General features: G+C 38.3%; 1 protein-coding gene and 1 non-coding gene across 4 annotated transcripts in view; one reads left to right on the plus strand and one right to left on the minus strand.

Moving 5' to 3' along the window:
• Positions 1 to 12933: 12933 nt before the first annotated feature.
• LOC139136653 (uncharacterized) overlaps positions 12934 to 26242 on the minus strand; it is a 44387-nt gene continuing 31078 nt past the window's right edge. For all 3 annotated transcript variants that reach the window (XM_070704432.1, XM_070704431.1, XM_070704430.1), the window contains 12 exons: positions 22245 to 22309; positions 21144 to 21232; positions 19689 to 19758; positions 19035 to 19102; positions 18397 to 18478; positions 17254 to 17347; positions 16191 to 16300; positions 15589 to 15706; positions 14639 to 14789; positions 14394 to 14496; positions 13492 to 13584; positions 12934 to 13374 (listed from right to left, as the gene is read on the minus strand). In XM_070704432.1, coding sequence (XP_070560533.1) covers positions 13269 to 13374; positions 13492 to 13584; positions 14394 to 14496; positions 14639 to 14789; positions 15589 to 15706; positions 16191 to 16300; positions 17254 to 17347; positions 18397 to 18478; positions 19035 to 19102; positions 19689 to 19758; positions 21144 to 21232; positions 22245 to 22309 — 1149 coding nt within the window. In that variant the 3' untranslated portion in view covers positions 12934 to 13268. The remainder of the gene's footprint in view (positions 13375 to 13491; positions 13585 to 14393; positions 14497 to 14638; positions 14790 to 15588; positions 15707 to 16190; positions 16301 to 17253; positions 17348 to 18396; positions 18479 to 19034; positions 19103 to 19688; positions 19759 to 21143; positions 21233 to 22244; positions 22310 to 26242) is intronic.
• Positions 17473 to 17546, plus strand: Trnan-guu (transfer RNA asparagine (anticodon GUU)). Its single transcript has one exon. It is a non-coding gene; the product is annotated as a tRNA-Asn (tRNA).

Consider the following 26242-nt stretch of genomic DNA (forward strand, 5'->3'; position numbering starts at 1 on the left):
GGTCATAGGCATTGCAGAGTTATAGCCCGTTGAAACTTCTGAAAAACTGACCAAATAAGAGGAAGTTGGGGAGTCCTTAGTGTATTAACTATGGTAGAGGTCCCCTAGCTTTTAAAAAAATGTTTGAAAAGGGAAAGTCATTTTTAACTGTTTTTCAGGAAAGTTTGACAAGGCTGTGCTTGCATCCAGAATGCGTGACTGCTATTGTAAATGCATTTTTAGATTCTTTGAGTGTCAAAGATGTGTCACAAAGTGAGATTAACCAAATAGACTGCTCTGTGACTTCAAAAGAGGGGTGGAAATATGGCTTGTTTACAACATTTTTGACAGAATAACAGTTTTCCTACATAATTTTATACCAATTTAATCCAACCTTTAAAATGAGATATGGACATGGAATTTTTACAGCCTATTAACAGGCTACAGATAAGATTTGTATGGCACAATTTTCCTGTATTTGAAGTACTTTTTGAAAAATCACATTTTGAAATATGAAAGAATTTTTAATAATTTTTTGATATGTAACCCATGTAAAAGCATAAAACAAATTATATTTACAAATCATGCCGTAAAAATCTTACAATGAATAGTGTCAATATATTTATAACTAATTTGGTAATATTAATACTATCCAATTATTATTAAATTCAAATATGTAAAAAAAATATGAAAAAATAAATTTTAATATTGATTGGTGTCATATTTCAAATCATGGCTACAAATATACAATTTTTATATTCTTTGGAGAAAGTATTAACTAAGGGAGTTATCCTGAAAATTTGAACTAAATATCTAACACTTGAAACTTGACATTAACTCTGAGAAAAGAATTGGTGCAAAATAGCCTTTACCGCTACCTTAAGCAAGTAAAAATCATCACTTTCACCACTTGCAGAACGTTACTAGCCGCGGTCAAAAGAGCACAATGCTTAAACATGATATGACCTTATAGAAGTTTTTGTGAGTATGGAGAGAGAGAGAGAGAGAGAGAGAGAGAGAGAGAGAGAGAGAGAGAGAGAGAGAGAGAGAGAGAGAGAGAGAGAGAGACTGTAATTCCCACCGGCTACTTCAGAGAAAGACAGAGACAGAAAGACAGACAGAGAGAGAACGGAGGGACAGAGAGACGACCAGTGAGATGAACAGAGAGAGAAACACACAGGGACAGAGACAGAGATGAATATGTGGTCTAAAGCGTAGCTACATGTACTTTTAAATGGCTTACCGTGATCAATTTCAAGTTTATAATTAACAATAAGCTTTTATCGTAATTCCCACCGGCTACTTCAGAGAAAGACAGAGACAGAAAGACAGACACAGAGAGAAGGGAGGGACAGAGAGACGACCAGAGAGACGAAGAGAGAGAGAGAGACACAGGTGTCATACCGTAAAGGAAAGAAGCTGGAACTGACGACGAGTGTTGATGTATAACTGGAACTTATTTTTGAATACGGAACCATGACTAGGCCTCTCGGCCCAGCCGCTGATACATGAATCTGTCTGAGTCCGAGTTCCTAGTTTCGGTCAAAGTTCTAGTTTCTGAGTGAATGTCCTGTCTCGGTCACTCCACAAGAGAGTGACCGTGGTTGTCGGTCCTTTTTTGTCTCTGAGTTAGTGTCCATTTATACAGTATCTTGGCTATGTCGGATGCCGACGCCATAAAGAATATAATAAGACAATACTTTGATTTACCGACATTAGAAAAGATTACAAAAGTAGAAATTATCACATGCCCTTACGTGGCTTGCTACAATTCTTTTCTTTCAACCCACGCCATGAATACATTAAAATGATAAAAACGGCTCAACATTACGAGTGGTGAAACACGATAGAACATGGGGGTAGTACGCAGAATACCTCAATGAGAAACATAAGTTACTGGGTAATTCTTTCAAATGTGTAAATGAGCGAGAGCATGTTGTCGATACTGTGCTGGTATTTCGTGGCGCCAGCATTGTTAGAATCCAAACAAAAAACGTCAGCTTGATCACTTGCGTCCCAGAACGCTAATGTATTGTGAGCGTGAAATATTACTATTCTGTGCGCCAATTTGAAAGATTATGACATGTCACGCGGGGATGGTATGACCGGGGGAGTATAATGGGGGAATTTCACTCACTTGGTAGGGCTAACTCGCTTGGCTAAGACTGGGCTGAGAGGTATCTTTACAGAATCGTGCAGACATCCGAATAGACGGACACGAACACTGGGAATTTATGATGCAAAATGAAATGTTTAAAATTTAATAAAATAAGCCAACTCGAGCACTTACGCAAACTACTGCCTAAAATTGCCTAGTTAACAAAATAGTGCGGGGGTAGCGGAAAGCAAGATGTCTAAATCATGGAGAGGAGCATCGATCAGTTGTCTTGTTCCGCGTGGTCTTCAGGTCGTCAGGATTCTCCTCCTACGTCGATGCTCCTCCGTCGATCTCCCAAAACGTAGATTTTCAGTCCCTTTTATTCTTTGTTACGTGCAGAGAAAACGAACAAAAGGGTGAACTCAGCAGTTAACGTTTAAAAAACAAAATTTATTACAAAAATAAAACTAATTGCTAAGTCAGGGATAGAGTACAAGCTTTAAAAGTGTACAGACTACTTATCTCAGCTGGGACGGCAAAGCTCCAGTCTCAGAGTTGTAACAGTCAGTCGGATGAATGAACAGTCCTTTGGCTTGCAGGCTTGAAGCTGCACAAAGTCCACAGTATACATCCAGCGTTGACAGTGAAGGGTCTTGAAAAGTCTTGAGAATGACTACTGCTGGAGTTTAGTAACACACAAGAGACACGATCCCCAAAAGTCTGACTGGAAGCTGTGCACGTCCCTTTTATAAGGCATATAAGAACAATCTAGAACTTTTATTGACATGCTAATTACTGTTCTAAAATTATCTCCCTTACACAACTAATCAACTTTCCAGAACATTCCAAACATGACTAATTGAATTCAAGGTTGTGAGGTCATCAAGGGCAGTGACCTTGAGAATGTTCTAGACTAATTGAACTCAGGTCATGATGAGTGTGGGGGAAATGACCTACATAACACACCCCCTCTTCAAAAAAGAAATTTTTCAATGAAAAATCTTTCTTTTACAAATGTAATCTTAAAAGTGTGAACAACAATAAGTTCTAAATACGAGAGAGACAGTCTGCAATTAAATTGTCTCTGCCTTTGATATGTCTAATGTCAAGATTAAACTCCTGTAACATTAAACTCCATCTTAGCAATCTCTGATTTTTGCCTTTGAATTTCTGCAGAAAAACAAGAGGGTTGTGATCAATATAAACCACTATTGGCTGATTTGAAGAAGTAACATAAACTTCAAAATGCTGTAAAGCTAATATCAAAGAAAACACTCTTTTTCAATTGTAGAGTAGTTTCTCTGGGATTTGTTAAATTTGCGTGAAAAATAGCAAACAGGATGATCTATACCATGACTATCCTCTTGCAATAAAACAGCACCAGCAGCCGTATCACTAGCATCTACAGCTAATTTGAATGGCAAAGTAAAATCTGGTGCAGACAACACTGGAGCACCTTGAAGTATGGCTTTAAGTGTATCAAATGCCTGTTGGCATTGCTCTGACCAAACAAACTTTACTTTCTTTTTAAGTAAGTTAGTCAAAGGCTCAGTAATTGTGGAGAAATTTGGACAGAATTTTCTGTAGTAACCAGCCATACCGAGAAAGCGCATCAGTTGTCGTTTGCAGTTTGGTATGGGAAAACTTGAAATGGCACTGATTTTGGCATCAACAGGTTTTACCTCACCCTGTCCTACAGTATGTCCGAGGTAAGTTACCCTCGCCCAACCAAACTCAGATTTGGCAAGGTTGACAGTCAACATTGCTTTACTCAGTCTCTCAAAGAACTTCCGCATGAGCTTGATGTGTTCCTCCCAGGTGTCACTATACAGGACGACGTCGTCAACGTAAGCTGCACATCCGTCTAGCCCGGATATGACGTCGTTGATCATCCGTTGGAACGTTGCCGGAGAGTTCTTCATTCCGAATGGCATCACCTTGTACTGGAACAATCCGTCTGGTGTAACAAAGGCGGATATTTCACGAGCACGATCCGTCAGAGGGACTTGCCAAAATCCCTTCAGTAGGTCAAATTTCGTCACGTACTTGGCTTTTCCCACTCGGTCGACGCAGTCATCAATCCTCGGGATTGGAAAGTGTCTGTCTTTGTTAAAGTGTTGACCTTCCTAAAGTCCGTGCACATACGATAACTGTGATCTGATTTGGGAACAAGTATGCACGGCGAACTCCAGTTACTTTTACTGGGTTCAATAAAGTCATTGTCCAGCAGGTATTTGACTTCTTCCTGGAGATATTTCGCTTTTGTTGGATTCAGTCTGTATGGATGTTGTTTTACAGGCTTACTGTCCCCAACATCAACGTCGTGATAGATGACGTTCGTCCTCGTTGGAACATCTTGAAACAGGTGTTTATATTCGTGGAGCAGTTCTTTCACCTGTTGTTGTTGTTCTGGCTGGAGGTGTGCCAACTTTGTAGACTCCAGCTTCTCCAGGATTTCTGAGTTCTGAAGCTTGACCGAGCCCAGCTTTGAGTTTAGAGTATTTTCACTCAAGTCAGTTTCAGTATCACTATCTTCATAATGGCCAGAACTGACGGTACTGACAGGCTGAGTTATAGTAGGATTATCCCTATCCAAATATGGCTTAAGCATATTTATGTGACATAGCTGTTTTTGTTTTCGCCTGTCAGGTGTTATTATGATGTAATTTAAATCACTCAATTTCTTATCAATTAGGTATGGCCCAAAGTAACGAGCATGGAGTGGTTTGCCAGGAATTGGAAGTAGAACAAGAACTTTTTGACCTGGTTCAAACTTCCGTTTTGAGGTGTTTTTATCGTATTTGGTTTCATTGACTGCTGAGATGACTCAAGATTTTCTCTGGCTAATTCACATGCTTTAGAGAGTTTTGTACGAAAATCTGACACATATTGCAAAATATTCAGACAATCATCATCGTCTGATAGGAATTTCTCTTTAACGAGCTTAAGTGGGCCACGGACTGTATGTCCAAATACAAGCTCAAATGGGCTAAACCAAGAGACTCTTGAATTGACTCTCTAACAGCAAAGAGCAGAAAATGAATTCCTTCATCCCACTGCTTCTCAGTGTCAAAACAGTAGGTCCTAACCATGTTTTTCAAAGTTTGATGAAATCGCTCAAGAGCACCCTGACTTTCTGGATGATAGGCGGAGGACCTATACTGTTTAATGCCTAGCTGATCCATTACTTGTTGAAAAATACCAGACATAAAGTTGGAGCCTTGATCGGACTGGACACATTTAGGGAGGCCAAATAAAGTGAAAAATTTGACTAAAGCTCTCACTATAGTCTTTGTCTTTATATTTCTCAGTGGTATGGCTTCGGGGAACCGAGTTGATGTACACATAATTGTCAACATGTACTCATTTCCTGATCTTGTTTTGGTAGGGGCCCAACACAGTCTATTAGAATCCTACTAAATGGTTCTTGAAATGCAGGAATTGGTTGTAAAGGGGCCTTTGGAATGGTCTGATTTGGCTTTCCTACCATTTGACATGTGTGACAAGTTTTACAGAAATGTGCTACATCCTGCCTGAGATTAGGCCAATAAAAGTGACTGAGAATTTTGTGATAAGTTTTCCTTACTCCCAAATGACCAGCCCAGGGCGTTTCATGGGCCAGGCGCAATATTTCAGCATGGTAGGGCTTTGGAACCACAATTTGATGTTTTATAGCCCAATCGTCATCAACCAAAACATCTGGAGGTCTCCTTTACGCATGAGAATACCAGACTTTGTATAATAGGAAACAGAGCTATCTGAAGTTTTACCTTCATCATCTACCCTGTCAAACAAAGACAAAATATCTGGGTCTTTGTGTTGTTCTGCAATGAGATTTGATCTAGAAAATGTCTGACTTTGGTCAGCAGAAGTTTTACTGGAAGTTTCAATCCACGAGGGATAACGGAATGATCCGTGTCAAACACCTGACTGAGAAAGGTGTCATTTAAGTCAACATCTGTGACATTATTTTTGAGAGAATTTTGATTCTCGGAAGTTTTCTTTGACATGGCCCGAGTAATTGCACACGAAGGAATAAATCGGGTATCTCTTGTTCAATTGGCTCTGGATCCTGATCTAAAGTAGGATTATCAGTCACAAGTGGATTAGTAATGACCTTGTCCCCAGCAAGGTCGTTTCCAAGAAGAAGGTGAATCCCTTCAAAAGGCAAAAAAGGCCTAATACCTAAAGTCACAGGTCCAGAAACAAAGTCCGAAGACAAATAGACATTATGGAGAGGAACAGGAATGTAGTCATTACAATCTACCCCCTTAATAAGAACTTTAGAACCTGAAAATGACTTTTCAGAAAACGGCAGGGTATCTGCCAACAAAAGGACTGGGAAGCCCCGGTATCTCTTAAAATTTTGACAGGGGTAGCGGAAGAGAAATCACTAGAAAGTGATATAAAACCATTATGAATAATGGTTCGAAATACCCATAATGCTATCTTGAGAAGAATTGACCTTGACCTCATTAATTGGGGATAAGAGGGGTTTAACCTCAGAAAATGTGTTGCACACATTATTAGACTCTAATTGAGTTGATGAAGAAATAAAGCCGGTGGGCTTAGATCCACTTTGACCACTTTGACCTCCACGTTTTCTTTTCAATTTGAAACACTCTGACATTAAATGGCCGTCTTTCTTACAATAATTACAAGAAAGTGTACCAAACTGTTTGTCAGAAGGAGATTGAGACTTGGGATCTGATGATGTGGAAGTGTTACTTGAATTGTGTGAACTGCTGTCATTTGATTTCCTACTCTCCTTTGAGAAATTCTTGGATGAAAAGGAGGAGTTAAATTTACCTGCATTGTTTCTGTATGAAAAGGACTGGGATGGTTTGCTGAGAAATGAAGATTTGTGGGTCAATGAATAATCATCGGCCAAACGTGCAGCAACCTCCAATGTATCTGCCTTTTGTTCATTGATAAACGTCTTGATGTCACTCCGAATGCACCTCTTAAATTCTTCAATCAAAACAAGTTGTCGTAATTTGTCATAATTCTGACTGACCTTTTCCGAAGAACACCAACGATCAAACAGTTGTTCTTTTGTTCGAGCAAATTCAACATAAGTTTGATCCTTCACCTTCTCACAATCCCTAAATTTCTGACGGTAAGCTTCAGGCACCAACTCATAGCCCTTGAGAATTAATTCCTTCACAGAATCATAATTTGAAGCCTGCTCTACTGACAACTGAATGTAATTTCTCTGGCTTTACCCACCAAAGCACTCTGCAAAAGCATAGACCAGGACTCCTTAGGCCAATTCAGACTCTGAGCAATTTTCTCAAAATGAAGGAAATATTTATCAACATCCTTTTCTTGGAAAGGGGGAACTAACCTGAAATGCTTAGTGATGTCAAACTTGTCTGAAGGGAAGAATTTTCCTGACTGTCCAAGCTCTAAACGTTTTATTTCTACCTGTAATCGCTGTTCTTCTAATCGCAATTCTTTTTCTCTCTGTCTTTCTTCCATTTCTAATCTTTCCTGCCTTTCTTTTTCTTTCTGTCTTTCTTCCATTTCTAACTGCATTCGTATTTTTTCTTTTTCTAATGCCTGTCTCTCTTTTTCCATTTGTAATTCTTTTTCTTTCTGTCTTTCTTCCATTTGTAATTCTAGTTTCTTAATCTCCAAATTTGTCTGCAATTCTAATTCTAATTTTCTGAGTTCAGAGGAAGACTCAGGCTCATAATCTTTTAAGGCAGACTCCTCAAAATGGCCAGAATTAACTAAATGTTTTGCAATCTTGAACTGTATTTCTCGCTTGCGCATAGATCTTTTGACATCTACTTTAAGGAAATTTGCCAGTGCTATGAGGTTGTCTTTTCTGAGGGAATTAAATGTGTCCTGATCAAGGTCATCCATAAATTCGTCTGGCTTGAATTCCGCCATGATTGAATTTCGCTGAGTTCACAGTATACAGTAGTTTTGAAAAGGCTGTCAAAATGTTGTCAAACGGCTCAAATATTCGTATCCCGGACGAGCCCCCAATTTGTTACGTGCAGAGAAAACGAACAAAAGGGTGAACTCAGCAGTTAACGTTTAAACAAAATTTATTACAAAAATAAAACTAATTGCTAAGTCAGGGATAGAGTACAAGCTTTAAAAGTGTACAGACTACTTATCTCAGCTGGGACGGCAAAGCTCCAGTCTCAGAGTTGTAACAGTCAGTCGGATGAATGAACAGTCCTTTGGCTTGCAGGCTTGAAGCTGCACAAAGTCCACAGTATACATCCAGCGTTGACAGTGAAGGTCTTGAAAAGTCTTGAGAATGACTACTGCTGGAGTTTAGTAACACACAAGAGACACGATCCCAAAAGTCTGACTGGAAGCTGTGCACGTCCCTTTTATAAAGGCATATAAGAACAATCTAGAACTTTTATTGACATGCTAATTACTGTTCTAAAATTATCTCCCTTACACAACTAATCAACTTTCCAGAACATTCCAAACATGACTAATTGAATTCAAGGTTGTGAGGTCATCAAGGGCAGTGACCTTGAGAATGTTCTAGACTAATTGAACTCAGGTCATGATGAGTGTGGGGAAATGACCTACATAACATCTTATTTCAACCTATTGTTTACACCCGCACGTTTGCGCCAGTCATGTTATGAAAACTTAATTTGTGTGGGCTGTGGCGTCAGCATCGTTTATCACCGTCATGGGGAATCTTATGTATGTGGAAGTTAGAATTTAGCTTGAATTTTGAAATACCCACAGCCCTTATCCAACGTCAGATTGATATCATAACTCAGGGATAGACACAGGGACAGAGACAGAGATGAATATGTGGTCTAAAGCGTAGCTACATGTACTTTTAAATGGCTTACCGTGATCAATTTCAAGTTTATAATTAACAGTAAGATTTTATTGTAATGACAGCTCAATGACATTTTAAATGAAGGAAAGGAAAAGCTGTATTATTAGTATTATGTGATGTTGAAGATCGATATAAGCTTGAATGTAAGGGATTTTCATCAATGCTTTACAATGATTGCCATGTTGTGGCTTTCAAATAATTCTGGTTACACTTTCCTTGCATATTCTTTCAATAAATATGACGTTAAACTTGTCTAATAATTATTTTCATTCAAGGTAATACAGAGTTATTATTAAGATGTCACTTTCGCAGTTTCATTTAATTTGCGTTCGTATTTAGTAGTAATTAGAGTAGGTGTGATGATGGGCAGGCTTAATGTTTGTTGATCACTTCGTAAAATACATTGCAATTGCTAAATGTTGTTAACAACCGACATGCTGTATACCGATAAAGTAAAAGGCTTAATTGACTCCTTAGCAACGCGGCCCGAGGTAAAGACATATATGACGGATCAATCTGCGATTGGCAGAAGTCTCACAGAATTTTTGTGACCTAAAAATCCTTTTCAAGGATAGGGAAATAAAATTAGAGACACTATAAGTCTTTACTAAAGACTTTGTAATTTGGGTAAGCTTCGGTTTATCTGGAACAATTTAGATGCGGGGGAATGTTAGACTATAATGGTGATAGGGTCGTGCTCAGTATTAGGCGACAAACCTTATTTAGTGGCTGCCCGTAAAAGGTAGGTGTGATTTAAGTGACACAAATTCTGTAAAATTTCCGCTTCATATTCAAGCTATGAGTTCGCTTTCCGCCATTCGAACTAGGGCAATTATTCATATTTATCGCAGCGGCACAAAGTAAGTCAGGAGAAAAAACAAAAGCTGGTGACTAATTTAACAATTCCAAGTCGGTTCACCGTCACCCACACACATATTATCAATCTTGCCGCCTCTCACAAATGTAAGGCACCGTCTCAGATTGTCGCAGAAGTTCAAGAAACGAAATTTCTTCGTTTAGATCAAAACCCCCTCCCCCCTCCCCCTAAACGAAACTTCAAAAGTGCGAAATGTTCATGTCTGCCTGAGAGTACAATGTTGCATTTTGCTATAGCTACTAAAGACGTATATCCCTTGCCACATTACAATTAAAGTAATCGATCAGATTTGAGTACTAACAGGGCATTTTACCGTATAAAAATTTCATTTTATTTTACTTTCCCTTTTTGCATCTCTTGTGCTGTTCTTTGTCTTTGTGAACACGCAATTTGTACTTGGTAGGGGCGGTAAATAAGCGAGAAACTTTGACAAGGGGGCCCAGGCATGTTCAATCATATTCAAAACGACTATGACCAGGTGCATAACAAGTGAGAATAAAGACATCTAGTGGTTAGAGCAGACGCTTATAAATAGCACATTTAAAAGAAAAATGATACTTTTTGTCTTTGTATAATTTGATGAATGAAATGTTTAGGATACAATGTTCCTATCGGTAAATTGTGTTTGGGGCACAGACGAGATGGAAACAGTGACAAGTTTGTTGGCACGAGTGTGCAGTTTTTCTTTAATTTAAAATAAACACACGAAAACTTGTGATCACAAAATAAAAGTGCGAAAGTGAAGTTCGCTAATTGAATGGAGGTCAAACCCCTCCCCCCTAAACGAATAAATTTCGCTTTTTGAACTTCTGCGACAATCTGAGACGGTCCCTAACTTTTTCTAAAAGTTGTTGCAGACACAATTTTCGATACAAGTGATACTGGTATAGAAATAAACAAAGTTAATCAAAGGTCTGTTTTATGGAATACTATTGTGGTATTAAAATTTGACACAAATACAAAAGTACAATTATTCTGTAAGAATCGTAACTTGTAATGACCTCATTCTAATATGAAAGCGATGGAAATCTGGACACTCGTTCAGTAGTGCGTGGATTTCTTTACTTTTTAAAAGGTCAGAACATGCAAGGTAAAGAACGAACAACTGAGTTGATATGTCTACATTGATCATGAAATATAGCTGAAAAACTGAAGTGATAAGTACAAAAACGCGAAGTGCCTCAAAAAGAACCGTTCTCAGTGATTTCATTATGATTTTAACACATAATGGGAAGTTTAAATGTCGATTTTATTGCTTCATAGATAACAGAATCAAAAAAAGTGTGATATTGTCAATACGATGTGTAATAATATTTGAAAATAGACGAACAGTCTTTGAAATTTACAAACGCAATCAGAAATTCCGTCGATTCTTCTGGCTTGAAATATAACCACTTGGTTTGTAGGTGGCTTGCGGGTGAACCAGTGTGTATATGTTTGAAATATTTCGGTTTGCCCGAAATCCACTAAGGTTTTTATTGTTTGAAGTCACGCCACCACACAGAATATGGATGGCGTGTATTCATACCAATACATTGGTGGCTTATTATCAACCCGTCATGGTATAAATTTAAGCCGAATGGCTTCTTTTTAAGCCCGTGATCATATAATTTATCGGTTTAAATTTGAGCTACTGGCATCGTTGGTTTGTTTATATACCGACAAATTCATTGGCTCATCTTTAAGCCAACCACAAGTGGCAACTTTGTGGGCATGGTTTGAGTTTAAACCATTCAAGTTTATGAAATCAATTGGCCTGTTTCAAAGCCATCGACATCATCAGTCACTGGTTAATTTTTAAACCAGAATTCTACATCACGTCACGACTTGACAGACCTATCGCAGGATAGGGAGGACCATGGAGGATCATGCGCATTCAGTGCAACAGATTGATTAGCTTTAATTTTGGGCGATACAATTTAGTGAAGTTTTCAATTGAACAGAAGACATGGACTTGCTTCAAGTCTGTGGGCACATAAATATCAAAACAAATTGAAGGATTTAATTGACAATAAAAAGCGTTGATCTCAAATGACGTCATTTTTCTTTCATTAACATGAAAAAATAGATTTAGGGCCTATACGCCGGATTGTCAACATTTTCCGAGACAACGACGAAAGTAAAAGCCACAATAATTCATGGCTCAGACTAAAGCTACCACAACCGTGAGTCACGCATGCAACAACAAACTTTGGCCGAATGCGTGCGTGCAGTAAACCTGAAATCGCGATTCTCTGTAGGCATATCCTGAATTTTTGCCAGGCCACAGCCTTGATCCTGGGACAAGTCCGACGCATTTTATTAATAAGGACATGTTTGAAATGGATGTTCTATGCCCCTGAATGTGCCAAAAATATACACAAGCCATAGCAAACGCAACTGATATTGAGACGGTCGTTCAAATTACCAAAACAGCGTACAAGGAGGAAGTCCTTAACCTTTGACCGTTGTTTCACCCTTTGTAACATTACACTTTAAAATAGTTCAATTTTACACAATGATTCACCAAGCCAATGTTTAAACTTCGTTATAGATATTATATCTCCGTGACATATGTAAGAATTATAGTACTTGTTGAGTGATCGTAATCTTAAAGGGACCGCTGGCGAGTGGAATCCCCATCCCTTCACTTTAGGCAGTTGCGTATTAATTCCTGTGTGGCACAGATACTGCGCGCCAAAATTCCGAATTACACTGGCCTTCGCACCGTAGCCGAGGCGCTATTGTTGAACGTATCAGCGCTTACGATTCCGTACTTCGGCACAAGTCGACAGTAATGGCTTCCGTCACCGATGAAGAATGACTTCGCAAGCAAGAACTGGTTATGTACCTCAACGATAGCTATTCGCCACCACATATACACGGGTCATGATGCAAGTTGCAACCGTCTTGGAATGCACAGCCACAAATCAAACGTAAGCTTGTTTTTGCATATTCCGTGGAAGATTTGCAAAGTCATTGATCTAAACCGGGCTTATTTTTTCCTCAAAGCATATCGGTTTGCTTGAACCATTTTTAAGTAACATGCATGCGTTTGAGTATTGTTGGAAAAAGTGAAAATTTCCTTGTCACAACTATTCGCCATTAAACGCCAGTATTAAACGGTCGTTCTGTAACACTTTAAATGAATTAAAATCGTTATGATAGATATGGATGTTGTAATGATATTTATTTCACCAAGAGTCAATAATAGAGAGTAACTACATACTTGAAGATAAATGCACATTCTATATTCGATTGTGAGGCTTATACCATGCATATTGCAACATCGTTTGCTTTTATGCTACATGACAATAAAGATATCATTCTCTCGACACTCACCTGAGTATGTACATATCTTTATGTGTTCATGTGCGTGTATGCATTTATGTTCACTTGTGTCCGAGTGTGTGCGAGTTCGGCGCAATGTTAATACGTTACATAAAGTGAATATAATCTTTACTGTAAACCCCTGGAATGGACTCTGACAAGTAAATCCAAAATATCTACTGTTGCCTGCACTGATCAGACCTTCGACGAATATGTATTTTCACTCTCGGTATAAACCTTTTCATTCCCGAGTCCAATTGAGAGCCGTTTGAATAATCAGACCTGTAAAAATATAAAGAGTGCAGGGGGGTTGACACTTTCACTTTTACCCAAAAATGCTAAATGAGTGTTGATACAACAGTGCCTGAAATATCATTTCTAAATGAGAGTTCTCCTTACCTATAATGATTGACACGAATAGTTGTCGCGTTTACTGACACGTGACCATTCACAGTAGCCGGGGTGATGTCGTCAGATTGCATGTTAATTAAACTGGAAGAGATCATAATGAAATGACAAATTTATAAACTGTACTCGCCTCACAGAATGATTTGTTGCGCCAAGAGTGTCTTTTTCCTACAAAGCACTGACGGAAAGATTATGAGATATCGCAAAGTGTCAGGCAGAAAATGCAGTTTGTCAATTATTGGAATTGACTGTGCACTTGTTTTAGGGTTGACACGTGATTACATCGCATCAACAAGAAGCTCTAAGTCTTCACGATTTAAGCCGGCACTATCCCCTAAACACACGATGTGTCGGCGTTCAGATCTACTGAAAAAAGACACTGACCATCATGGATGTACCAAAGGAAATAAACAAACTGTCAGTTTACTTCATTTTTTGAAATATTCAGTATCGAGGTTGTATTGTCATTTAAAATGCGAACGGGGCCGCTTTGGCTTTCAATAATCGTTGCTCCTGCAGAAAGCTTGTAATGGTCTAATTATAAGTGTGCTTTGCAGCGTCGAATGACCATTCAGTTTGAACGTGGGTGCCAGATGTCCTACCGGATACGCAGAAACTGCGTAGTGAAAGTTTCATCAATGTGCAACAAGACAAGTATGTTACCACATTGATATGAATCTTCTCCAAGAAGTTGTTTCTTCTGAGGAAATCCCCCTGCCAGAGGTACCTGTAGATAGCAGTGTTTTCTTCGCCCCGACCGCAAACCCAGTGTAACATGGCGGCACCAGGTACTCGCTACTATTGACATGAGTGTCACGACTACGCCACCATTGAACCGATCATTAAAACAGTAAGTACTATACAGCAAAGATGCTAAGAAAAATTATGCCTACCTGACGTTACTAGGCTTGATGACAAAACTTTCCCTCCCACTGTATCTGTGGAGATCTGCACGTCGATAACTCTCGATAAGCAGCCTCTTTCCTACCTTGGTGTCTGAAAACATAAATTGTCGCAATATGCTTAAATATATGGCGGTACCTCAGTGTGTAAAATCATGTTGAAGCCTCTTTCGATGGCGGAAAAGTGTTATTTCTAGCCGTGAACTGAGAAATTCCCGGGCCTGTTAATGACATACCTGCTGGCCTGCGAAAATAGCCCTTCTTCATTTTGATGACGTCATGTTTCGTCTTATTGTGATAGCTTTCCACAATCTCCCTCACATCATCAGAATTCACGGGATAAAAATATTCATCGACATCTGCAAACGCTAGCCATTTAGCTCGGTCCTGGAAACAACATATCAAAAGGACGTTCAGTTCGTTATACCTTGACTGTCAAAGTATCATGAGATACATAGTAGTGCCATGAAAAATTTTAAAGTAAGAGAACCATTCATCAGTATTAGATAGATAATTTACAGCAGTATGTAGGATTTGCCGTGTTAGACGACTACCGTAGGCACTATTTGATGAAAGAGTATATTTACAGCACATAAAAAATCAGTATTTCATTTGCGGGAAGAGACCAAATGCAGTGTATTATTTTGCTAATCCTCGCCTAAATGTATTCATTTCACTAAATTCCAGTCGATTTTAATACATAAGCACTAAATACTTTATGGTAATATTACACAATTGTCAGATAGACAAACCGATAATGAACAAGGGGATGTCGGATTTCATTCAGTAAGATCAGTAGTACTGTATAGCATTATCATTCTTGTACAGAGACAATAAAGAATGGTTGCTCTCTTTGATCGTCTCCTGTCATGGAGTGCGTATGTGTGTCGGTGTGTATCTCTGATTATCTCTTCAAGTTTATCTGTCCTTCTATGTCCCTCTCTCTCTCTCTCTCTCTCTCTCTCTCTCTCTCCTCAAACACACCGTGTTGTTTGTGCGTACATGTACGTGTAACTCTTCGGCAACGCTATCAACTGCTCTTTACATCTCACACATAGATGATATCAAGCCATCGGTCTATAAACTCTGCGTCTAGACCAAGTATTCCTTCAATGCAATATGCGAAGAAAATAACTCCTCTACCGCAATAACAAATAACAAGAGCCTTTCACTTTCATATATATACCTTGCTTCTGTAAAGGCAGTCGTTTCTCGCTGACAGGGACTGCAAATTCCTCGCCAGACGTGTCCAGGGTTGTGACATCCATGAGCGGACACTAACAATACCTTGTGATATGTAGTTCCTGTAAATATTACATAGACACCAAAGAAGACCGTATTTCCTTTAGCTCGCCGGTGTACTTTCACGATTGCAATATTCTTCACAGTGGCGAAAACAGATAAAAATGAATGAGGTTACAAAGACACGAAAAATCTAATAAAGGCCATCGTTTTATCTCCTGAAAGTTTGAATGAACAGTCGATGCTAAGAGTATTTTCATCTATTGTCTTTTCTTTAAACTTTTATATTACCTTTGTCTCACATAAGCATTTCGAAATACAAAGTATCATGGTTTAACGTCGTAGGGTATGGTTTGATGCTGAAGTTCCGAACGATCAAAGCGCCATCAACTTGAAAGTTGATTATCTCCTAACTGTGTAAGTATACAAATGACCTGACCTCCAATCTGAGTACATTTGTAACGAGTCAAAGGGAAACAAACCGAGAACGGAACCCTTTTGAACGGGTGTGAACCGTCGAGAGAAACACCAAGAGGTATAACTTACTTCAATTTGCTCGATAACTGGTCCCTCCTGCCGTTGGTTGTGTATAGGTAAAAATGTTGGAAGCCAACCAACAAATGATATTCTAGCCATTCTGGTAAAATCAACCATTCCTGTAGTGTGTATTGGGAACGGTATTAAAAAAATATGAATACGCTGTATATTTATGATTAAACGAATAACATTCAACAATATAGCAATTTCTGATCTTTTTATGAAGGATTAGACTTTGTTCAAGTCTGGGATTTGTGAATATTGGAGTGGGTTGGAGGCAATGATTTGTGTTCTGTTTTCATATGAACTTGTGAGTGGGGTGCAATTAGCGCAATGGATTGGGTGTATGCGATACAGGGGAGTTGCATACGGAATCATATTCAGGCAGAAAGTAGCTCGCTACTGCGCAGACTCAAAGGTAACACGTTCGATCACGAGAAACCAGACATGGGCTGTCAAATTTCAAATAGGTTCGTAAGGAGATAACAATTTACAAGAGAAACTGTTGAAAATGATTAAATATTTTAAAAATTCGCCGACTTGACCAAAGTCTCATTGAGATTGGAAAAGTGACAAAAGATATGCCGCTTCCATAATAGTGTCGGACAATAAATTCCACACAATACCTTGTACTATAAGTGTTACTAAATGGATATAAATTACGCCGGTAGGCTTTGATCTTGGAAATTCAACAGTCTGAGGTTTTTCTACTTTGAAAGTCCACCAATTTCGCTTCTTCCAAGTTGCTTATTGATGACGCGGTAGGTAGCCAAAGAAACTTTGCATGTCTGTCTCGGTGTTTTGCTCCCTTCTCTCTCTCCCTATCCCCTCCCCCCTCTCTCTCTACATTGCACACAGTCAACATTTCACAAAACAATGACTGTGAGGAATGAACTTGAATTTTAACGAAGTAAGCTACCAGTAAAACTGAACGACGTATGGTTTCAACGTCTACATACTATTTCGCCAACACGATATCTGTCATATTGATTGACATTTTTGTTTCCATACTTTATTGGTTGAAATATTGCCTTTGACAGTATGGAAATACTACAAATACAATAACCTTTACCTCTTCTGTCACTGGCGGGGCGCATATTGCCAACTGATCGTGTTGTCTCTTCGCTGGAACACACCCTTTAAGAGAAGCGATGATCCTAAATTCGCTGAAGATTGACAAAAAAGGAAAAAATAAGGTAAAACAAGAAGATTATAAATTTTAATTGCAGCACATGGGTACTAGGCATAAGTACTGTTATGAAAATATGTTAAACCCGTCATGAACACGGTCGTCTCTGTGGCGCAATCGGTTAGCGCGTTCGGCTGTTAACCGAAAGGTTGGTGGTTCAAGCCCACCCAGGGACGTACATTTGGAAGTCTTTTGTGAGTGAGATGAGATATTGCCTATGTTTTTTAGGTTTTTTGATAACTGTTGTCACAAGCTATGTATGGCCATAGGAGTGCAATTGAGGAAAACCTGCGCCAGACGGCCAGGTGCAAGCCTGTCATTCAAATATGGTCCTTAATAACAACTATACTTCGCTCGTCATTATATTTAGTACGCATCGCCAACCCTTTGACGTAAAACTATAAAGCGCCGTTGGAACACTTCCATTCCGAAGACAGTTGTTATTTGGCACTGCAGTTGGTCAAGTATTAGTCATTTCCATTCAGCAAGAAGTAGAATTAGTATTTTGTTCTTCGTAAATCATTTTATCACCTACTTGTTACATCTCTTTTGATTCTTACACCGTAATAGACCGCCTAATGAACGTAATACACGAACAGTTTGTGGTACATACATATCGTATACACCGCAAACATTTGGCCAAACTACCGCTTACGCGGTTGACGGGAAATTGAGATTTCAGAAAGGTGCACCAATCGCGTAATATAACTGCGTGTATATGTCATCATTTAGTAACTGGACTTTCAAATAAAACGCATCCTCTCACTTTTCAAGTCATGGTACGCTTCCAACATAATTATGTTCTCTAGGGGGCGCTCTTCTCACGGAATCCGTGGCTTTGGACATTTGTACATTTTTGCTTCTTTCTTATTTTGCTCATTTATATTTTGGCAGACATGAAGCTTCTTGTTGATGGCACTTACATATGTTATCACACTCACATTATTAATGAATCTAAGAAACTGGTGCTATATTGAAATCGATGTTAAAAGATTAAAGTTGCTGAAAATCAAATTTTTTACTCACCGTTTAATTGTCTTTTTTGTCGCTCTTTTATACCTCACAAGCCATACATTGACACATAGTGGAATAGTCATGCTGCTTTCCGCTGTCAAACAAAATTTTAATAGCGCGTGTATGCCGAGAAATTATAAAGTCAACAGTATTACATTAAACCGAATGAACGAAAAGCTTGTCTGGTGCTATCGCACCCTCCGTCAGGACACACAGTGTAATGACAGTAATAAGCTCAACCACAAAATGTAATACGTGTAAAACGGTAAACAATAAATATAACAACATAGACTGAAGTCCATAAAGCCGTCGTTGTTTTAGGATTCTCAACTCGCGTTTGCCAACTTGAAGATGGTAAGCTCGTCACAGAATTTTGTTTTTTATCGGATGATCTGGTCAAAGTCTCGCCATTTATCAACATATTTTGGCATTGTTTAGGTTGAAAACTCCGCATGACATGGATTGTGACGTAGACGCTTTACTAATATGACGAAGTGTCCATATTCACACTGTTACTCACGTTGAAAACAATTTGCTTCGATCAAACAATGATTGTGAAAGGGTCAAACATACAAGCACGACCTGATTTCAACTTCAAGTCTCCACAAGGTTCAAAATTCGTGAACTAAAGGACATAGACAATGACTTACCATATTCAGTAATAAAACAATCGTGCATATACCGTGGAAGGTGACAACTCAGTACTCGGACATCTCCGCTAAGGTAATAGGATTGAAATGAATATAAAAAAGACAGTAAATATCCAAAAACGTGACGTGTCAGGGATTTTTGTTCTAAAGTAAATTTTAAAAATAAGAATTCAAAAACTAGGATATTTAACAAACTATCGTATTTTTGTAAGAAAATGATTACGCTCTCTCTCTCTCTCTCTCTCTCTCTCTCTCTCTCTCTCTCTCTCTCTCTCACACACACACACACAACACACACACACACACACACACACACACACACACACACACAGAAAGTAATTCCGGATCCGAACAGACAAAGTCTTGTTATGAATTCAGACATTGCTAAAAAGTTTGGTTGAATGGTTTGGTAGTGCACACGTTTTAGGCTTGCACACTTGCAGCGTTGGAAAAAGTTTTTCGTCAGTGTCGCATTCATATGCGCAGAAATAAAATTGTAGACATTTTTCTACATTGAAATATATCTTGCTTTTTAGAGTAGAATATAGTTTAATACAATCAAAGCTGCAATTATCGCCCCTTTCAATTCTTTAGAAATAGTACCTACTCCAATTAATAATATAAATTCAAAGAACATTGAATTGATATCCTCACCCGTCCATGTCGGAGGTTGATGAAACTTTCCACTGTCTGCCATCAGAATACAAACATGCAAGCCCTGATGCTGGAAATGAGGTTTAGAAGACACTTCTAATGAAAATGATAAGCTGTCATTTAGGAAATATGATATGATCGACTGAAAAGTAACATTCAATGATCAAATGAAGGTGGGTGAATGAATGCTTAAAATGCACTCAATCTGAAATCTGAAAATAAATTATGTATAGTATTTCTGTAAAAGAACATCTAATTACCGAAGTTTGCTCTCACTGTCTACAAAGTGTAGATAAAGGGACTTTATCTGTAACCATATTATTTTTCCGTCTAGAAAACAAGTATTTTTTCAGAAAGTATTTTGAAATACAGGAACTAGCCTTGCCAACACAATGCACTGCGTGCAACCTACTTTGTTATTGTTGACTACTGAAATGTAAGTCCAGATTGCAATTCAGTTGTTATTCTTCATATAAAACGAAATGATGTGAAATATATCACATTTTACTTTTAATAGCGCTTAAAGGTATACAGTCAACTATAATCTAAATATGCCCATAAATGGTCAAAGGGGCGTTCTTTAGTATTCAAATTGCCCATGTGACGGCGCTGTTTTTTTAAAAAAATGGCCACCCGCTTAAAATCTGTGATTGGTTAGATTTTCTCTTTCCATGGTAACTGTGGCAAATTTGGAACAGGTGACAGTATACCTTTAAAGTGGCACTCCCATTTGGTAACATTTTTAAAACACATTTTTTTAGTGCCAACGGTCGATATTTGACGTGGCGACTGCGCGCGGATCGCGAGATATCGATAAAAACATGTCTTCAAAAAAGTAAAAGTTTGAATTCCGGTGGCCCACCTGAATTCAGCTTCCGAACATCGAACGTTCGGCACTGGGGCCACTGTCAACTAAGCTATGGAGTACGAGTCTACACTGACGCTGCTGTACGCCACAGTACCACTTGCCTCGGTGATCGGTCATGCCCCGTGGGAGAAAGCTGAGTCTTACTGACTTTGTGATAAAACTAAAAACAATTTTTGCTGATTCCACCAGAATTCGCATAGGTGACTAGCCCAGTTACGTGCGGTTGATACATAGCGGCCATCGCGTGGTATGCATATATGCATACAACGCGCGGCCAACCACAGGTACTGTGTGGCAGACGACAAAATGTAGTCATCGGAGGCGGCTAATATTTAACACGTAAAAACTTATGTTTATGTGGTATTGGTTAAAAATATGGTCAAAGGGGCGTTCTTTGTGAAAAATACGCTCAGGAAATGACATGTTTTTATCGATATCTCGCGATCTGCGAGCAGTCGCCACGTCAAATATCGACCGTTGGCATTAAAAAATGTGTTTTAAAAATGTTACCAAATGGGAGTGCCTCTTTAAGGGTTGACGAGTTTGACAACGAACAGCGCCAAGAGAGTACGAGCCACTTGTCTTACTTGACGAGTCCATTCTCGATCTTACGTTTTTATCAACGTAAAGTCCTTTGCTGTTTTTGTCAATGGTGATGAAGTATACGTTTGAGTCCCTGAAAGAAAAGACGTATGAATTTGAAAGAACTTAGTAGGACTACGGCGTAATGTAAATGACAAACTGTTCACAGTTTGTCATTTACAGCAACAAAGAACCCTGCGAGTCTTGATAAAAAAAGAAGTTGAAAGTCACTTCAAAAAGCTAAAGGGCTAAGGTGATATGAATAGGTTTTTAATCCATTCATAGCAGCTCGAAAAAAAGAAAACCATATAAGGTGTACCGAAAAGCATGCCATTATGACTTTCATGCCTCGTATATTGCTTAAGCAGAGGACAGAATTTTAGGTAAAAAGTAAAACCAATGAAAGGCGTTCTTGTTGACTAAAAAGCGGCTTGAAAGGAAAGCACTTGCTTTGAAGAAAGGTTTGTAAGAAACAAAGCAGAGAAGAAACCACTAATTGCAGAGTTAACAAGATTTGAACTAATTTGGGCGAATTTTATCTACACATTTTTCAAATTTCTTAAAAGTGTTAGGTGCCCTATAGCTGAATGCTCACGTTTTCAAATTAAGCCAGTATTGCTTCATCATGCAATTATCCCAAATTAGTTCCAATAGTGTGAGTTAGACAAAGTCATGGAGTATGTGACAAGTGGCGGCAACGCTGAGAAGCTACAAAGTGACCAAGGACTAGCAGACAGAAAGTCATGATCGGGGCGGAGGCAGCGACCGGTATGTGAAGACAGACAAGGCAATAAATCTTTATTGGCAATACATATCGCAGTCAAACGTATTAAAATAAAATCAACCGTAGCAAGAAAAACCCTGTGCTGACACCCCATCCCCAACCCCTGGGGACGGACTTTTATGCTTTCCCCTATGAACAAACCATTAATTCGGAAATGCGAAAACAACAGTACAAAGAGAAATTAGTTTAAAGAAACACTAAAACCACATGTTTTAAGTTCCCAAGGGAGGGACGATGGAAACATAAAGAGTCGTGCTTGTATCATCAAAAATCTGTGAAGAATTACAGACGGGGTAAAAGTGAATTCCTGCCTTAAACTTACTTGACACTGATAACCGTGCTCACAATGTACAGCGACATGTCCAAGGTAAAACTTGGCAGCGCAGTCTGATAATTATAAGAAAAGAAAAATAGAAAGCAGTGTCATTGTCTAGGTATTGAAATTTACTGTTTGGTTTTAGAATGTAAATATTTTTAGCAATTTCATAGTTCTAATCTACCAAAATGTATTCAATTGGCAAAAATAATATCAGACAGCGGAAAATATCTGTCGTACTAAGTCAGGATACGCACAGGTTACTGAAATCTAAAAATAGAACAATTTTTAATATTTGTATAAAAGCTGCGTGGACTAATTTCTATTGTTTTGGCTTGAAAATTTCTGAAATTTTCAGATTTAGAAGAGCCTGATTTCATTAATTACTAATTTGTTTTTATGACAGCCGAAATGCTATTTTTTCAGAACATGGACGATGGCGTTCTCATTTGAATTTTGGACAGTAAAGACGGGGCAATATATACCGTGACGGTCTCATTCTATATTTTTTAGAGAAAATAGTTTATATTTGCATCGAGCATGCTATGAGAAGGTGCACTACGCACAACAAAAGCTGAAATTTTGGGTGACAGAAATGCACGCTGCAGCCTCGTTGCTTCGTTTCCATTAGAAAATGTGAGTGCGCCCTCCTGCGAGCTAAGTCGGGTAAAGCGAAGTTGTATGCAGCCACTGTTGACTCCTTCGTCGCACATACAGGGGCGTACCTATCCATGTGCCGCTACTCTTCGCATCACTGAAACCAATACGCGTCAGGAAAAAGGAAACATAATGTTTCTCTCAGATAAGGTCATACTTCATCCGGCAGCGAATGGGTAGAGTATGAAGTTACAGTAATTACCATAGCAAGAAATAAACAAGCCAAAACCTTTCAATTTATGTTGATAGTTCGACTTATAAATGGAACCGGCGCATAAAATGATAAAATCTATGCCTTCTCTGTGTTAGAAATTAAAGGTGAATGGCCAGTGGCTTATCACATTAGATCACACGGCGATAAAAACCTACAAAAGGCAGATATTGCGTGTCAAAAACTATACTCACGCTGTTCTTGTGGGTTAAAAAGTCCAGGTTTTCGTCACAAATTAGTTAACAATGTTTAAGTCAAGGTGGTGGAATTTGGAGGATCAAGAGTTTGCTTTCCACTTTGTAATCATGTGATTACAAATGACACAGCTTGTTGTGGTTGGTTAGATTTATATTTGAACAGCTGTATGGATTCCGCAAGGCCAAGGCTGTGATGCCATTGTACGGTATGGAGTATACTGTACGTATTTGTGACGGTTTGGTTCATATATCAAGTGAATCAAATAAATCGCAAAATAAAATAACTATATTTATTACTGATATCGACAAATTTCTCTGCCAGATATCAAACATGGCCGAACAGAGAATCCCAAATTCATGAAACAAAAAAAAAGAGCGCCTCGTTCATTTTCTGTATCTCACATTAATATTAGGTCTTTAAACAAAACTTTGATGATTTTCGTCTTCTATATGAAGATCTAATACATTCTGATTTTACAATCATCGGGTTTCAGAGGTCTGGAGCATACCATACCCAAAACATTTTTCCATAAATGGGTATTCTTTTGAATTTAATTGTCGTGATGATATCAGAGGTGGGGGTGTTGGAGCATATATTGCTTCTTCATTAAAATACAAAGTGCTGCAAGCCAACGTGGTCCATGCAGAGTCACTTTGGATAGAGACAGTTATTGGGAACCACAAGGTTATTGTGGGAATCGTCTATAGACGTCCGAATACAAATTTGAAAGAGTTCCAGAGTAATCTACTTGAAGTGCTTGACAAATTTAAGATCAATAGGTTGGGGTGTATTCTGATCGGGATTTTAATATCGATCTCAATGATCCAAACATCAATTCAGAGATGTTCCTTTCTAGTATGAATTGCATGGGGTTACATCAATTGATTGCTTCTCCAACTAGAATTACAAACATATCACGCACATTAATTGATCATATTTATACTAATTTGTGTTCCAACTCAATCAACACTGGTACAATCTTAACAGATGTCAGTGATCACTTACCTGTATTTGCGATTTTTGATTTATGTAATCTTCAATCAAAGTATGTACGGATAGTTTATAGAAATTATAAGAATTATGGTAAGGAATTATTTGTAAGTAGTCTTGAAAATGTACCTTGGAATAATATTAATGAATGTACTGATGTTAATTTAGCTTATGATAGATTTTGCTCAATTTTTACTGAGATTTGTGACAGTTATGCTCCTATTGTTACAAGCAATGTTAAAAGGTCTAGATCTGATAAGCCTTGGATAACTAGAGCAATTAAGAAATCAATTCATAGAAAACATAAATTGTATTGTAATGTTATCAAATCAGGATATGAGCCAAATGCTGTTAGTAAGTATAAACATTATAGAAATATATTGACTTCTGTGCTCAGAAATGCAAAAAGGTTTCATTATAGCAATCTGTTTTCAGAGAATAAGGGTAACACCAAAAAACTTGGAGTATAATCAATGATATACTTGGTAGGAGCAATGATGTCAAGGAGGTCTGCCAGATAGACTCATTATTTCACCAGATAATACTGACAGTGATTGTACTTCACCACAGGAAATTGTGTCGGCTTTTAATGATTTTTTTGTTCATATTGGTCCAAAGCTGGCTGAAAAAATTGCACAGAGCAACAACAATAGTTTCAGAGAATACCTCGGGGAACCAAATTCCAACTCATTTTACTTGTATCCAACTACTGGTGATGAGGTTGAAGCTTCCTACGTAATCTTGATGTTAACAAATCCTGTGGTTACGACAATCTTCCAGCTCGACTTTTAATCGATGCTGCTGATGTAATTTCTGAGCCATTACAGTATATCATTAATCTTTCCTTTTCCTGTGGGCAGTTTCCAAATGCCCTGAAAATTGCCAAGGTGAAACCAGTTTTTAAAAAGGGGTCAGAACACTCTCCTGATAATTATCGACCAATTTCCATTCTTCCTGTGCTAAGTAAGCTCTTTGAAAAACTTGTAGATAGACGCTTGCGATCATTCTTAAATCACAACCACATACTATATGAACATCAGTATGGCTTCCGAGAAAAGCACAGTACAAAGTTGTCTGTCATAAATTTAGTAAATTATCTCGTTAAACAGATGGACGAAGGCAGAGTCACCTTAGGTATTTTTGTTGATTTCTCAAAGGCCTTCGATACCATCAATCATAACATTTTATTGTCCAAATTGTCTCATCATGGAATACGGGGTTTACCTTTGTTGTGGTTTCAGGATTACTTGCGAAATCGTCAGCAATTTGTGTGCTCTGAAGGTGTAAACTCCACATATTCATCAATAACCTGCGGAGTTCCACAAGGTTCCGTTTTAGGACCAACGCTGTTTTTACTATACATCAATGACTTTCCACTTTCATCTTCATATTTTGATTTCAGACTATTTGCTGACGATTCAAACCTTTTCCACACATTCCCACATACACAGAGAAATATTGACCTTTCCATTGTTTACAATGAACTTAGTGATGTAACAGCGTGGTGTATAGCGAATAAGCTCACGATAAATGAAAACAAAACTAAATTCATGCTCATTAGAGGTCGTAAATGTTTACTAAATACTTGTGGCACACTTAATGTAAATGGAAAGGTCATTGAGCAAGTCAACCATGCGTCTTTTGTTGGTATTGTTATTGATAGACATTTGCTCTGGAAAGAACATATTTGTCATGTAAATAGCATTATTAGAAAAAAAAATAGGTGCTATTTTTAAACTTAGAGGCTTTATTCCAAACCAGTACTTATTTTATTGTACAAGACGTTTATTCAACCCCACATATCATATGGATTAGAAGTATGTGGAAATACATTTACTTCCTATATGAATTGTATTTTTTGTCCCAGAAAATGGTTGTGCGGGCAATCTCATATGCTCATTTCAGGGACAGTTCGTCTCCACTCTTTAATAGTTTGGAACTCCTTGAT

This window comes from Ptychodera flava, chromosome 7 (genome assembly GCF_041260155.1).
Source record: "Ptychodera flava strain L36383 chromosome 7, AS_Pfla_20210202, whole genome shotgun sequence".
NCBI lineage: Eukaryota > Metazoa > Hemichordata > Enteropneusta > Ptychoderidae > Ptychodera > Ptychodera flava.